The sequence below is a fragment of the Felis catus genome, chromosome D2 (assembly GCF_018350175.1).
Source record: "Felis catus isolate Fca126 chromosome D2, F.catus_Fca126_mat1.0, whole genome shotgun sequence".
Classification (NCBI taxonomy): domain Eukaryota; kingdom Metazoa; phylum Chordata; class Mammalia; order Carnivora; family Felidae; genus Felis; species Felis catus.
In genome coordinates this window covers 71882460-71898011 of record NC_058378.1, presented here as the reverse complement: position 1 = coordinate 71898011, position 15552 = coordinate 71882460, and the positions used below count along the sequence as shown (strand labels likewise).

The following is a 15552-nucleotide window of genomic DNA, read 5'->3' as shown; positions in this document are numbered from 1 at the left end:
CCACTTATATTCAACACTGCAGTGGAGGTTTTAGCCAAAGCAAAGAAACAAAAAAAAATGAACACAGGCATCCACATTGGAAAAGAAGTAAAATATTTCTGTTCATACATTATATGAACTTGTATACAGATAATCCTAAGAAATAAAAAATAATAATTAGAAAAAATATTAGAGCTAATAAATGAATTTAGTAACACTGCAGAATACAAAATCAACGTACAAAAAAAATCTATTATATTTATATACACTTTAAATGAACAATCCAGGGGCGCCTGGGTGGCTCGGTCGGTTAAGCAACCAACTTCAGCTCAGGTCATTATGTCACGGTTTACAAGTTCAAGCCCTGGTTGGGCTCTGTGCTGACAGCTCAGAGCCTGGAGCCTGCTTCAGTTTCTGTGTCTCCCTCTCTCTGTGTTCCCCCTCCCCCCATTCATGTTCTGTCTCTCTGTCAAAAATAAAATATAAAAAAAATAAAAAAACATTAAAAATATTTTTTTAGGGGCGCCTGGGTGGCGCAGTCGGTTAAGCGTCCAACTTCAGCCAGGTCACGATCTCGTGGTCCGGGAGTTCGAGCCCCGCGTCAGGCTCTGGGCTGATGGCTCAGAGCCTGGAGCCTGTTTCCGATTCTGTGTCTCCCTCTCTCTCTGCCCCTCCCCTGTTCATGCTCTGTCTCTCTCTGTCCCAAAAATAAATAAACGTTGAAAAAAAAATATTTTTTTAAAAATTGTGATTGATAAAAATTTGTCTTAGTAAATAAATCATAAACATTTTTAAAAAATGAACAATCCAGAACTGAAACTATGTAAACAATTCCATTTACAAAAGCATCAAAAAGAAAATACTTAGAAATAAATTTAACAAAAGAAATTACAAACTTATTTTTACAGATTTTATCTTGAAGTAATCTCTATACCCAGTGTGGGGCTCGAACTCACAACCCAAAGATCAAGAGTCACACACTCCACTGACTGAGCCAGGCAGGCACCTTAAAACAAATTACAAATTTAAACTCTGAGGGGTGCCTGGGTAGCTCAGTTGGTTGAATGATCGACTTCGGCTCAGGTCATAATCTCACGGTCCGTGAGTTTGAGCCCCGCGTCGGGCTCTGTGCTGCCAGCTCGGAGCCTGGAGCCTGCTTCTGATTCTGTGTCTCCCTCTCTCTCTGTCCCTCCCCAACGCATGCTCTGTCTCTGTCTCAGAAAATAAACATTAAAAAAAATTTTTTTAAAGGAAAAAAAAAACAAATTTAAACTCTGAAAGCTACAAAGCATTGTTGAAAATAATCTTTAAAGATCTAAATGAATGGAAAGATATCTCATGTTCATAGATCAAAAACTTAATGTTGTTAAGATGGCAATCTACACATTCAGTGCAATCTTTACCGAAATCCTGGAGGGCTTCTTTGTAGAAACTGACAAGTTGATTCCAAAAGTCACATGCAATTGCAAAGAACCCAAAATATCCAAACAATCTTAAAAAAGAAGGGGTGCCTCGGTTAAGCGTCTGACTTCAGCTCAGGTCATGATCTCACAGCTAGTGGGTTCAAGCCCTGCACCAGGCTCTGAGCTGTCAGCATCTCCCTCTCTCTCTGATCCTGTCTCTCCCTCTCTCTCTCTCTCTCTCTCTCTCTCTCTCTCTACTCCTCCCCTACTTGCACTCTCTCTCAAAAAATGAATAAACGTTAAAAAAAACTTTTTTAAAGAATATAATTGGAGGACTCACACTTTTTGATTTCAAAACTTACTATGAAGGAAAAGTAATCAAGACAGTATGCTACAGGCATAAAGTCAGGCATATAAGTCAACAGAAATGAGAGTCCAGAAATAAATCCATACATCTAAAGTCAAGTGATGCTTGGCAAGAGGGCCAATACCATTCAGGGAGAAAGAATAGCCTCTTCAACAAATGGTATAAAGAGAAATAGTCAACATGAAAAAGAGCGAACTTGAACCCTTACTGCATACCATGTACAAAACCTAACTCAAAATGGATCAAAAAAAAAAAAAAAGACATAAATGTAAGCGTCAAACCATAAAACTCTTGAAAGAAACATGAGGTAAATCTTCATAACCTTGGATTTGGTAAATGGATTCTTAAATATAACAACAAAACACAAGCAACCAAAGAAAAACAATAATAAATTGGATTTCATCAAAATTAAAATATTTTAGGTTTCAAAAGACACTGCTCACAAAGGAAAAATATCTGCAAATGATGTATCTGATAAGGAACTTGTACCTAGAATATATAAATAACCCTCACTTCTCAATAATAAAAAGACAAATAACCCAATTAAAAATGGGCAAAGGACCTGAATATACATTTCTCCACAGACCACACAAATAGGCAATAAGCACACGAAAAGATGACCCACATCATTAGTCAACAGAGAAACAAATCAAAACAAAACGAGACACCACTTCACAATGACGAGGATGGCCATGATCAAAATGGTATCAAATAACCAGTGTTATAGCACGGATGTAGAATAACTGGAACCTTTATAGATGGCTAGTAGCAACGTAAAATGATACAGCCACGTTGGAAAACAGTTTGGCAATTCCTCAAAAAATTAAATAGAGAGTTATTATTTGGCCCAGCAATTCCCAAACCTATGTATATACCCAAGAGAGATACAAGCATATGTCCACACAAAAACTTATCCATGACTATTCACAGCAGCATTATCATAACAGCCACAAAAGGTGAAAACAACCCAAATGCCCATCAATCGATAAATGAAAAACCCAAATGTAGTATATTCATAAAACAGAATATTATTTAGCCATAAAAATGAAATATGGATACGTGCTACAACATGCTTGTCATAAACCATATAGTATACAATTTCATTTATATGCAATGTGCAGAACACACAAACTTATAGAGACAGGAAGTAAATTCATGATTGCTTAAAGCTGGGAAGATAAGGAGGTTTGGGGTGATAGCTAAAGATTACAAGTTTCTTTGTAAGGTAATGAAAATGTTCTAAAACAGAAGATACAACTTTACAATTTTATGCATATCTGCAAAAGATTGTTGTGTAACTCTGAATAGACTAAAAACCATTCAACTATATACTTTAGATGAGCGAACTGTATGGTATATCAATTATATCTCAAAAGCTGTTACCAAAAATATGAAATAAATCAAAAACTAAAATTAAAAACCAAAATTAAAAGAAAAAAGCATTTATATTACACACATATATATACACTTAGTTTTTATTTTATCTTTAAAACATGCACATGCAAAAAAAAAAAAAAAGAGTAGCAGTAACAGAAAATAGGTCAGTTCTCATTTGAAAGTCCTAGTCACACACCACAAAATACATGAATCTTTTTTTGTTCAAAACAAAAACCAGTTAAGTAGCCTATCATTTTAATCATACTAAATTCATGAATTACACAAATACATAAAATAACTGAGTACGATGCAATCCCTATCAAAATCTCAATGACATTTTTGGAGAAATAGAATAATCTAAAAATTCATATGGAATCTTAAGTGACCCTGAAGAAGCAAAACAAACATGCAAAACAAGACCAAACGTGGAGGTCTCATACTTCCTCATTTCAAAACTTACTACAAAACTACAGTAGTTAAAATAGTGTAATATTGGCAAAAACACAGACACAAATCAAAAGAATAGAGAGGCCAAAAATACACCCTTGCACATATGATGAAATGATTCTCAACAAAAGTAGGTGCCAAGACCATTCAGTGAGGAAAAGATAGTCAGTCTTTTTAACAAATGGAGCTGGGAAAACAGAATATTTACATACAAAAGAATGAAAGTGAACTCTTACCTAACACTACAAACAACTCAAAATCGATTAAAGACCTAAATATAAAAACTAAAACTTTAGAAACTCTTAAAAGATAACATAGGGAAAAGTCTTCCTGACATTGGATTTGACAATGATTTCTTGGATATGACACCAAAAGCCCAGAGAACAAAAGAAATAGATTGAAACTGAACTATGCTAAATTAATTGAACTATTCTAAAATTAAAAACTTTTGTGTATCAAAGAACATACCAACAAAATGAAGACTGCCCACAGAATGGGAGAAAATATTTGCAAATCATTGTTCTGAGGAAGGAGTTGATATCTAGAATATATAAAGAACACCTACAGCAACACTTCACATTTTGATGACTACTATCAAAAAAACAAAACAAAACAAATAACAAGTGTGACAAGGATGTGGAGGAATTAGAATCCTGTGCACTGCTGGTGAAAATGTAAAGTGGTGAAGCTGCTATGGAAAACAATATGGCAATTTCCTCAAAAAATTTAAAATACAATTATAATATAGTTCAGCAACTCCTCTTCTGGCTATCTACCAAAAGAATTTAAAGCAGGAACTTAAACAGTTATACATCCATGTTCACAGCAGCACTGTTCACAAGAGGCAAAAAGGTGAAAGCAACCTAAGGGTCTATCAATGGATGAATGGATAAACAAAATGTGGTATATCCATGCAATGGAATATTATTTAGGCTTAAAAAAGAAGGATATTCTAACAAATACTACATGGATGAACCTTGAGGACATTATGCTAAGTGAAATAAGCCAGTCAAAAGACAAACACTGTATGATTCCACTTACATGAGGTACCTAGAATAGTCAAATTCACAAAGACAAAAGATAGAACAGTGGTTGCCAAGGGCTGGGGAAGAAGGAGATGGGGAGTAACTATTTAATGAGTATTATAGTATCAGTTTTGCAAGATGAAAAAAGGTCTGGAAATAATGGTGATAATGATTGTACAACAATTTGAACGTACTTAATACCACCGAAACATTTTTAAATGGCTAAAATGGTAAATTTTATATTATGTGTACTTTACTACAATTTTTAAAAAGTGATTAACATGATGACTAGGTATAAAGCAACATACAAAAACTCAACCTTCATTTCTTCTCATGTTTAATAAAGAATTGTACTAAAGTCTATTTTTTTACTAAAATACTGTATGAGTTTGAGACACTGCAAGTCACTGTGATCCACGATCCATTGTTCTCATTAAGTATTTGAAATAAACGTGAGATTTAGTAATTTTTTTCTCTAAGGTGAACTCTAAAAACAAAACAAAACAACAACAAAAAAAAGGAATGGTTAGAATTTAAAAAGCAGGATCCTTACCTGATGTAAAGCAAGAGAGTGTCCGTATCTCTGGAGAGGACCCCTTGACAGACTTCCTACATTCCATATACTACTTTCTAAATTGTAACTAAAAGTGAAAAAAGAAAATTATTTTATAAGCTAAGATTCATTTCTGGTTTTTTAATTTGCATATGTTTTTCTCACTTATATTCAAGTATTCATTAAATTCAAAAACAATTATAACTAATAAACTTATAATTTCATGTACCATATTAGAAATTTTTAATAAAGACTCATTCAAGATATACATATGGTAAATTAGAATTCAATCACCTAAATGTGTAATATACATTAACTTGACTAAGCTATTTATTACTGGAATTAATTTGTTCAGTTACCTTTAACAGTTTCAACCAACTGATTAGCCTAAACAATAAGTGAGCTATTCTGCATTTTTAATTTGTTTTTAAAGCCAGCTTTTTCTTTTGAAAATAAAAGAAAATTCTCTCCATATATACAATGGCCATTTGCTTTATTCATTTTTATTCTTTCACACACTCTAAGCTTAGCATTATATAAATTAAGAAGTATTATTTCTATGCCAAAAATAACTTGTTCACAGATCACTTTTTGAAATATAATGAATCTAGTAAGATAGAAGCTTCTCTAAAAATAAGGTACTTATTGGATTACAGGATACAAAAAGAAAATTAATTATTTATGCTACTGGTCTAAAAATATAGATATGAAAAGTGGCATTCCAAACTATGAATCTTAAATGCTTATCTAACAGAACTCCAGTTGTCATCATCATGCTTTACACTATTTCCTCAATTTGCCAAAATGTAAAAAACAAAGCACCCAGCTAAGAAGTGACTAGAACAATGTTTAAGAAGCTCCCTGTCAATTATTATTTCCCCTCTTCTCTGTCTTCCTTCAACTCATCAGAAAAGGTTAAGGGAGCTCCCTTCACAAAAAAAAAATAAATAAAGTCAACCAAAAATTGTCTTCAGAATTATGTTTAACTTATATCCTACCTTGGAGTTATATAACACATGTGTATGGCATGAATGAGGAAATCGATCAGAACGTAATCTTCCACAGACTCCTACCTACATCTACCTACCTACTATATCTGCACCCAACGCACTTGTTTTCCACTAAGTTACCATAAATTAGGGCTCAGCAAACTATTTAGATGAAGGGCCAGATGGTAAATATTTTAGGCTTGTGTACCCCACTACATTCGTCTTCCTTTCTTTTCTATAGCTCCTTACCAATGCAAAAACCATTGTTAGCATCTAGGTCCTACGCCCCTACTTGGCAGTCGGCTGGTACCTGCTATCAACAAACTAAATTTGTGTTTCTGGGGCACTAGATCCCACAACACTCTAGTAGTTCTCCCATCTCTTTCCTATATCACCACTTTCTGGTCTTACTAGATAATTCCCATCAATATAAAAACATGGTGTTACTTTTCCCCACTTATAAAAAAAAATTTTTCTCTTGAAAAGAGAAAAGAGAAAGACTACCCTGTCAGGCTATCACTCCATTTCTTTACTGCCCCATTTCTTCCTTGTCCCTCCCTACAACTCTCTCTACTCTCTCTTCAACTAACTCCAATCAAGCTTTTAAAAACACTGCTCCAGCAAAACCGTTTTTGTTAAAATCAACTTCCTCATGCCAAATCCCTGCCCACTTCTCAGTCTTCCATTTTCCTGGACCCAGTTAATCATTAGCATTTGACACTGTTAATCAAACCTTCCTCTTCATCTACTGTCTTCAAAGACATCACACCATTGGTTTTCCTACCTCACTGGCCACTCGTTTCAGTCTCCTCTGATGCTTTCTCCTCTTTTCCCCTGACCTCCTAGTGATATGGTGCCTCAGGCTCAGTTCTTGGTCCTCTTCTCCACCTAAAATTCATTCCCTTGATGATTTCATCCTAACTCAAGCTCCGTTCCTACTCTTCTTCCCAATTCCAGTATATTCATGACTAGACACAGTGACTCTTAAATATAAGTCAAAGCATGCTCATACATTCCCATGACTCCCCAAAAGATCTACAATACCCTACATAATCTCTCCCCCCCCCTCCATTATCCCTGTAATTTCATGCTTCCCTCTCATGCACTCGGTGAAAGTCAAATGGGCCTCCTTGCTGCTGCTTGAACTAAGTAGCTCCCACATTAAGGCTTTTGTCTGGCTCTTTCCCTGCCTCCAGATAACTGCACTGACAATGCCTAACCTCCTTCAAGTCTGTTCAATTATCACCTTTCCCGTGATGCCTACCTTGACAACTACATTTATAACTCTCTCCTCTTAGGCACTCGTGATTTGCTTATCCTATTTATCTTGCCATCTCTACATATGTGCATACATATAATTTACTTACAGTGTACTTACCTATTATGGTAATTATATATTTTTTCTAATTGCTTGTCATTCCTCACTAACTCCATAAAGATAAGGACATTTATTACGTCCACTGATTTATCCCAAGTATCAAGCAAAGAGTAAATATTAAAAAGTTTGCTATGCCCATAAATACATGTCAGTTCTCACAAATGTCAATGTATATACATTCTATAAAACATTCTAATTTAATACACTAATATAGAACTTTTATATTACTGAACAATTTCATCTTAAAATGTAACATCTATATCTCAATTAAATTCTACAGGAGATAAATCGACTTACAACTGACATTATCACTTCTAAAAACTAACCTACCTACCTACCTACCTACTTACGACTGACATTATCACTTCAAAAACTTACCTACCTACTCCCCTACTTTTTTATAAGTGGGGAAAAATCCTTACCTACAATTGAACTACATTCAGAATAATAAAAATATCCTCAAACTTATGAAAACAGTGATAAGGTCACTTCTAATCTAACACCTCACAGCTTAGTACAAAACTAAACACTGTTAGCAAAAGAGCCAGGTTACAGACAAAATAAAAAGTTAAACTATCTGATTCAAATGGGAAATATGTAAGTTTAGGAGAGTATAAAGCAATATTCATCACCTAACTTTAAATATGCTATTAAACTTGTACAGAACACAAACTCTTAAGAATCCCATGTTTCCTTGACAATTATACTCTGTGTTCACAACTCTCCTTTGCAAATATCACAATTTAATTCAAAGTTTTACTTTATTTTCATAGGCTTTTTCTTTTCATTAATCATAGTTAATTTACTCCTCGTTTCCACATTTAAATCTTACTATTTCTTCAGGTTCTTTGCATACCTTAACAACTCATTTAATCCCACCAACTCTCCTTCAATTCTTTCTATAATATTTTATCCTTCATATATTGTGATACATAATTCTAATTCTTCACTTAAATATTTACCTATAACTCTTCCTTTCTTTTCTCTCCAGAATATACTTTATGTTACACTTTAATTTCAATCATAGTCAATCATAGTTTTAAAGCAGTGTCCTCCTAAACTCAGACTTTTTTATAACCCCCAAATTAACAAGGTTAATATTTTCAGTGCCTAGGACTGCCAGATAAAATATAGGATGCTCAGTTAAATCTGAATTTCAGATAAGCAACCAACAATTTTTTAGTATGACTCATGCAATATTTGGAACAAAAACAAAAATACATATTTTAAAAATTATATATATATTGCATATTGCAAAGGGCCTACATATAATAACAAATTATTCATTGTTTATCTGAAATTCAAGTTTAACTAGGTGTCCTGTATATTTCTCTGCTGAATCTGGCAACCCAACTGGGTACACACTACTATGCTATACTGCCCAAGGTCAGTTTGATTGACTGGTTGATGCCCAAGTTGTACCAGTTGTAACTATTACAAGTATCACCCTTGAAAACATTGATAATCAAATTATTCTATTTCCTCTTTTATTCTATTAATAGATGGTCAATAAAATATAATCACCAGCTGAAAGAAATCAGATAAACCTGCCATCATATGATTCCTCATATCATCTAATCATGCAGAGGATAATCTCTATTGAGCCAACAGTAAATGAATGATATACTTTATAATACTGGCACTGTTTTTCCCAAAAGCTTCTAAGGTAAATGCAAAGTAAAAGTTCAGGTAAATTAAAATTTACAGAACACACTGAAAGCATTTTTATACAAGCAATTACACTTCATTCTCAAAAAATAAAAGGTGGCAGGATTCATAATATCTAATACAGGCATGGTCCCCTACTTATTTGAAGTTAATATTTTCATACTCAGAATTTGTTAAAAGGACTCTCTAGAGAGGTAATGAAATTTCAATACAAATAATTAACTATATGCACAATGGCAAATAATTAACTATGGATATATTGAGTTCATATATTCTCAAATCAGTCCCATGTAGCAAACAGATACTTAGCACTAATATAACCACTTATAAATTTGGACAGCAATAAAATATTTAGGATAGGCCTTATTACCAAAAAGAACTGGCTTAAAAAAAACAGATTATGAACATTTGAAAAAAAAAAACTTACTTCAGGACCATTTGAAAAGAACTGTAGTTAAAAGTATATCCACCAATCACCCACATAAATTTCCCATATAAAACTGCTTTATGGGAAGCCCGACCTACAGAAGGACTGAAGGGTTTAACATTTGGTAGAATCCAGTAAGATTCAGTAGAAGGAACATTCAAAGAACAATCAGGACCTATTAAAAAAAATCAAACACAATGCATTAAACAAAGACCTTAGATTATAGAAACAAAATATATGGATTAAGAGAATTTAAGAAATCAATGCTCATGATACTGATAAATATAATGTGCATGACAAATGGTCTGAAATATAAGTTACAGGAAAAATTCTAAGAGCAAATGTAATGCCTACAGGTGAAAAAAATTCACATACCAGACATACATACCATAGCCTGAATGAATGATTTAAATACTATAAAATCTCATATTTACTTTATTTTTGCTAGTAGAATATTAGACTGCAAAACAATGTACTCAAATCCCAGTTTGGTCACTGACTGCAAGTGTGACCTTGGACAGGTCTGTTTACCTCTCCTGTCATCAATCCTTCATCTATAAAGATGAAACAGAAATAACAGTCTATTCCCTAAAGGTTATTATACATATCTAATTTTTTAAAAGACTGTAGAAATGAAAGCATTTATAATGTGTAAACCATTAGACAAACATAAAAATAAAAATTATATTTTCTTTGTATTTTTATTAAGAACAACCAAAATTTGTATCAGGGAGACTTAATGTCCTCAAACAGAAAAAAATATTATGCATAGTAAAATAAAAACTATTAATAAGTGCAGGGTAAATTAAATACTTTAAGTTGAAAATACTGCCTTTACCTATCCATATTCATGATATTACTCATGAGTCTTAATTTCCTCATCTGTAAAATGTAGACTAGACTAGATCAGGTTTCCCAAACTTAAGTAATGGAAGGAATGCTCCTAAAGGAAATATATTTTCACCAAACTTAGAGGAGCTCATAAATCATTTTAATTCTAATAAAACTAAAATACACTCAAACAAAACTAGATATAAACTCTATTTGAAGTTCTTTTGTAAATATAAAACCAACAAAAATTTATAAATTATATACAAAAAAATTTATAAAACCAATAAAATTTATGTCTACCTAATAAGATGGGTGACACTGTTTTGCTCAAAGTAAATCATCGGTCCCAAGTTGAAAATGATATAATTATAGCACCTTTTTTTAAAAATGTTTGTTTATTTTTGAGAGAGCACAAGCGGGGGAGATACAGAGAGATGGGAGACAGAGGGTCCTCCGAAACAGACTGTACTGACAGCGGGGAGCACGACATGGGGTTCAAACTCATGAACCATGAGATCATGACCTGAGCTGAAGTCAGACACTCAACTGACAGAGCCACCCAGGCGCCCCTATTACAGTACCTTTTTAACATAACTGTAGCATACCTGTATTATTTTGACATAATTCTCCCATCACTTTTTTTCCTTTACCTTTTATAAATCTTAAGTTCATACAATATGGCATTTTATCATGGTCACAAAAGCATCAAAACCCTCCAGCGATATTCTTTTTAGCCTATAATAAGTGATACTACTTGGTCCCCATCAGTAGTCCACAGGAATGCTGACACTGCAATCAAGTGACATTTTTACTCACTTATGAGATCAATCTCTTGCCTTAAATTTGTTAATACCAAAAAGTTTTAGGTTATCTTGAACCACAAATTTTTTAAACTTCCAAACAGAACCTGATTTGAGAAACATTAAGCCTATACAGTTTCCTATTTGTGCACTCACCCCATGCATTCATTTATTCATCTTCAAAGCCCTTTTCATTTTTTAAGATTTTGGTTTTTGTTTTTATTTATTTATTTTGGGAAAGAGAGAACGCGTGAGAGGGGCAGAAACAGAGAGAGAGAAAGAGAAAGAATCCCAAGCAGGTTCCACACTGTCAGTGCAGAGCCCCATGCAGGGCTCAAACTCATGAACTGTGAGATCATGACCTGAGCCCAAACCAAGAATTAGAAGCTTAACCAACTGAGCCACTCCAGCGCCCCTCATCTTCAAAGTACTTTTCAATGCTCACGTGCTAGGAGTGTATTTTTCAGGTACAAACTAAGTAGCAGTCTAGATTATCTCTTTGATAATGACATAATCTTTTAATGAGATACAGAAAACATTACTATTTCTGAGTGCAAAGACCATGAACTATTCCTTGGTAATTCAAGAAATTTAAGGAACACACTGCCATCAAAGACATTTTTTAAGTCCAATTCTAAATCACTTAGAATTCATTTAATTCAGGTTGGCAAACAACAACCTGTGAGCAAAATCCAGCCCCATACTGTTTTTGAAAATAAAGTTTTATTAGAACATATCATGCTCAGGGCTCCTGCATGGCTCAGCTGGTTGGGTGACCGACTCTTGATAGCGGCTCAGGTCATGTTCTCACACCGTCTGGGTCCGTGTGCATAAGCCCGGCATCAGGCTCCGCACTGACAGCACACAGCCTGTTTGAGATTCTCTTTCCTTCTCTCTCTGTCCCTCCCCCACCCACTCTCTCTCTCAAGAAAATAAATGAACTTAGAAAAAAAAAAAAAAAGACCATAGCATGCTCATCCATTTAAGTGTCATCTATGACGGCTTTTGCACTAGTAAAGTTGAGTACTTACAACACAGATCATGTGGCCTGCAAAGCTAAAAACTGCAGAAAAGGTTGCCAGTCTCTAATGAGATCATATGGACATTATATATCAATAATGTATCCACTGGTATGAATTTTTATATCTTGTTTTCTCAAAAAGGAAACATAATTTTTTAAAAATCATGTAAGTCAGAAATAATAAAGCAAATAGGGTAAAATGTTAACAATAGATGAATTTGGGAAAAGGGCACTTGGACGCTTTTTTGTATTATTCTTATTCTTGCAACTTTTCCATGAATGTGAAATTCTTTCTAAATAAAAACTTAAAAACAGTCTCTACCACCTAAAGGCACAGAGTTGGGAGCAGCAAATAATACCCAGGTATTACTTGGCAAAGGGTCTGATAAAGAATAACAGCAGGTAAAATTCTTAAGAGAGTCAGGAATACATTTAAAGCAGTCATATGTTTATGAAAACTGCACTAAAGCAAAATATTTCAGAGCAGGTTTGTGGCAAGCTGACTAATGGCCCCTAAAGATATCGAGGTCCTAATCACTGGAACCACTGGAATGTTCCCTTATCTGGCAAAAGGGACTTGGAAGCTATGATTAAATTAGGAATCTTGAGCTAGGCAGTTTGTCCTGGATTATCTAAGCAGGCTCTAAATATAATCACAAGTGTCCTTACAAGACAGAAGCTCTGAATACAGAAGAAGAGAGCAATGTGACCACTGAAGCCAGATGCTGTGCTGCGAGCTTTGAAGATGGAGGAAGGGAGCTGGAAAAGTCCAGGATACAGACCTTTTCCTAGAGCCTCTAGGAGGTATGTGACCCTGTCAACGCAGAGACTTTAGCCCAGTGAAACTGATTCCAGGCTTCTTCCCTCAGAACGGCAGGAGATTAATAAATGTGCATTATTTTAAGACATGAGGTTTATGGTAATTTGTTACAGCAGGTACATGAAACTAATACCAATAACTTTATTTATTTATTTATTTATTTATTTATTTATTTAATATAGAAAAGAGCTTTTAATTTTACTCAGTTATCTAAAATATCTGATTTTCTACACAAAATAGCAGTCAAAATTCTTCCTATCTTTGTTACTACCATATCTTATGTAACTTCTAGCAATTATTGGAAGTAATGGCCCATAGCCAAATTCTATTGATTATTTTGATCTAAATGAGTAAGCTTATAAATAGAACGAGATTTATGAATATGGCTTAAAAGTTTAAGGAAAGTTAGATGTCTTAATTTGTAGCTTTCTGCATTCGATAGTAAAATGATTTATGAATACTAATTTAAAACACAAATAACTATGAAGAAACACAAATAACAAATAACTTTATACACACAAACGGCTTCACCGTCCATTAAAAATCTAATGGTGATATTTACAATTTAAGGCCCTCCAAGACTCCCTTTTTTATAAAAATATATCCATAAAAAATTCTCTATCTACCACTTCCCAATGTGATCCCTTATGCAACCTCACTGCATCAACCCTCCCTGCCTAACCCGTCTCTATCAATATGGGAATCTCCTCGAGGTAAACACATCTCAGCTGTCTTGAAAAGAAAGTAATAAACTAATTCACATTACAGTAGGGATTTTATAAAGATTTAATATGCTACCACTCCTCCAGGTTATATGTCATTTAATAATCCATAGAGCATAAGTGAATTTCTAATGCCGTAACTTTAGCCATCAGTAGCAGGCTGCTGAGAGATTTTTGAGGGGGAAAGGCTATTCTGTAACCATAGGGGGTAGACTTATACTCTGATCCCTCCCAAATGTGTATCTCCAGCCCCACAATTTCCTCTTGAATCCCAGACTCTAAGGCAAACTCCCTCCATGACATCTTCACTTGGATGTCTAATAATCCTCTCAAACTTAACATGTCCAAAATTCATTCTTCCCTTTCAAATCGGGTCCTTCACCAGCATTTTACCATCTTAGTAAACGGCACTCCCACTTACCGCCCTGCTCAGGGCAAACACCATGGAGCTATTCTTGAGTTCTCTCTTCCCCCCACACTCCATATCCATCCATCGACAAATCCTGGACTGACTCCACCAGGTGTGCAGGTGTACAGCCTTTCCAATTAGTATAATATGGAGATGTTTCAATCTAAGTAGATTCTGCCTCAAGTACCCAGCCTTCCCTTCGCGTTCCCCTAGCCCCTGTGCTGAGATGATCAACACTTCTCTACTTAACGACTAAAGGAATGATGCTTGGCACAGCATGGCTCATCCAGGATCTTGCTTCAGACCCAAAAGCAATACCATTTTGACTGGCTGGTGTCTAAGTGTCTGTACACCTCACCAGTTATAAATGTCTTTAAATTCTGTCACTCCGCCTACAGACCAACCACCAGTTCCTTCATTTGCAACTACCGTCCTAGTCCGAGCCCCTGTGTGCTCACCTGGACTATTTGGAACAGCAGTCTCCAAATCGGTCTCCTTATTTCCATTCTGGTTCCCTTCCTACACATTCAACTCTCCACAGCACAACCAGAATGATTAAAATATAAATCCACTTCTATCATTTTCCTACTCAAAATCCTTCAATGGTTTCCCATCATACCTCAAATAAAATAAAAAGTCCCTAACATGGCCTAGAACCCCTATATGACTGGCCTCAGTATACACTTACTGAATGAATGAATGAAAATAACCTAAGAGCTAAAAAAAAAAAAAAAAAAAAGATTAAAAGCATGAGCTATGGGGCACCTGGGTGGCTCAGTGGGTTAAGCATCCAACTCTCGGTTTCGGCTTAGGTCATCATCTCACAATTCATGGGTTCAAGCCTCATATCAAGCTCCACATTGTCAGTGCCTGTATGGGATTCTCTCCCACTCCCTTTCTCTTTGCCACTCCCCTGCTCTCTCTCTCAAAATAAACTGAAAATATTAAAGATTAAAAAAAAGCATGAGCTATGAAGTATAACTTAGCTTTCCAACTTATTAGGTATAAAACCCTGGACAAGTTACTTAACTTCTTCAAGCTTCAGTTTAACCAGGGAGACTATACCTGAAAGAGCCTGGGTTTCTGAGAAAATAAAGAGAGATTATACTTGATATTCAATAGTACACTAGAAGCATCCTAATAGCAATCCTATTCTTATTAAGTCAATCCCCTCATTCTATTAAGAAAACAAGTATAATTCAGGCAAATCAAGTTAATGAAGCCTAGTGTTATTAGATACTATAAATATATGTGTCAAAAAAAAGGAAAATTACAAGTAAAAAGTCCCTATAATCCCAAGTAAATCAAACAGAGAAATAATTACAAAAACAAAACC

The 15552-nt window shown here is 34.6% G+C and overlaps 1 protein-coding gene across 4 annotated transcripts in view; it reads right to left on the bottom strand.

Moving 5' to 3' along the window:
• ATRNL1 (attractin like 1) overlaps positions 1-15552 on the bottom strand; it is a 774854-nt gene that overhangs the window by 708121 nt on the left and 51181 nt on the right. For all 4 annotated transcript variants that reach the window (XM_023240973.2, XM_023240974.2, XM_045040724.1 and 1 more), the window contains exons 6-7: positions 9614-9788; positions 5152-5239 (exon numbers count right to left, since the gene is read on the bottom strand). In XM_023240973.2, the coding sequence (XP_023096741.2) occupies positions 5152-5239; positions 9614-9788 (263 nt within the window). The remainder of the gene's footprint in view (positions 1-5151; positions 5240-9613; positions 9789-15552) is intronic.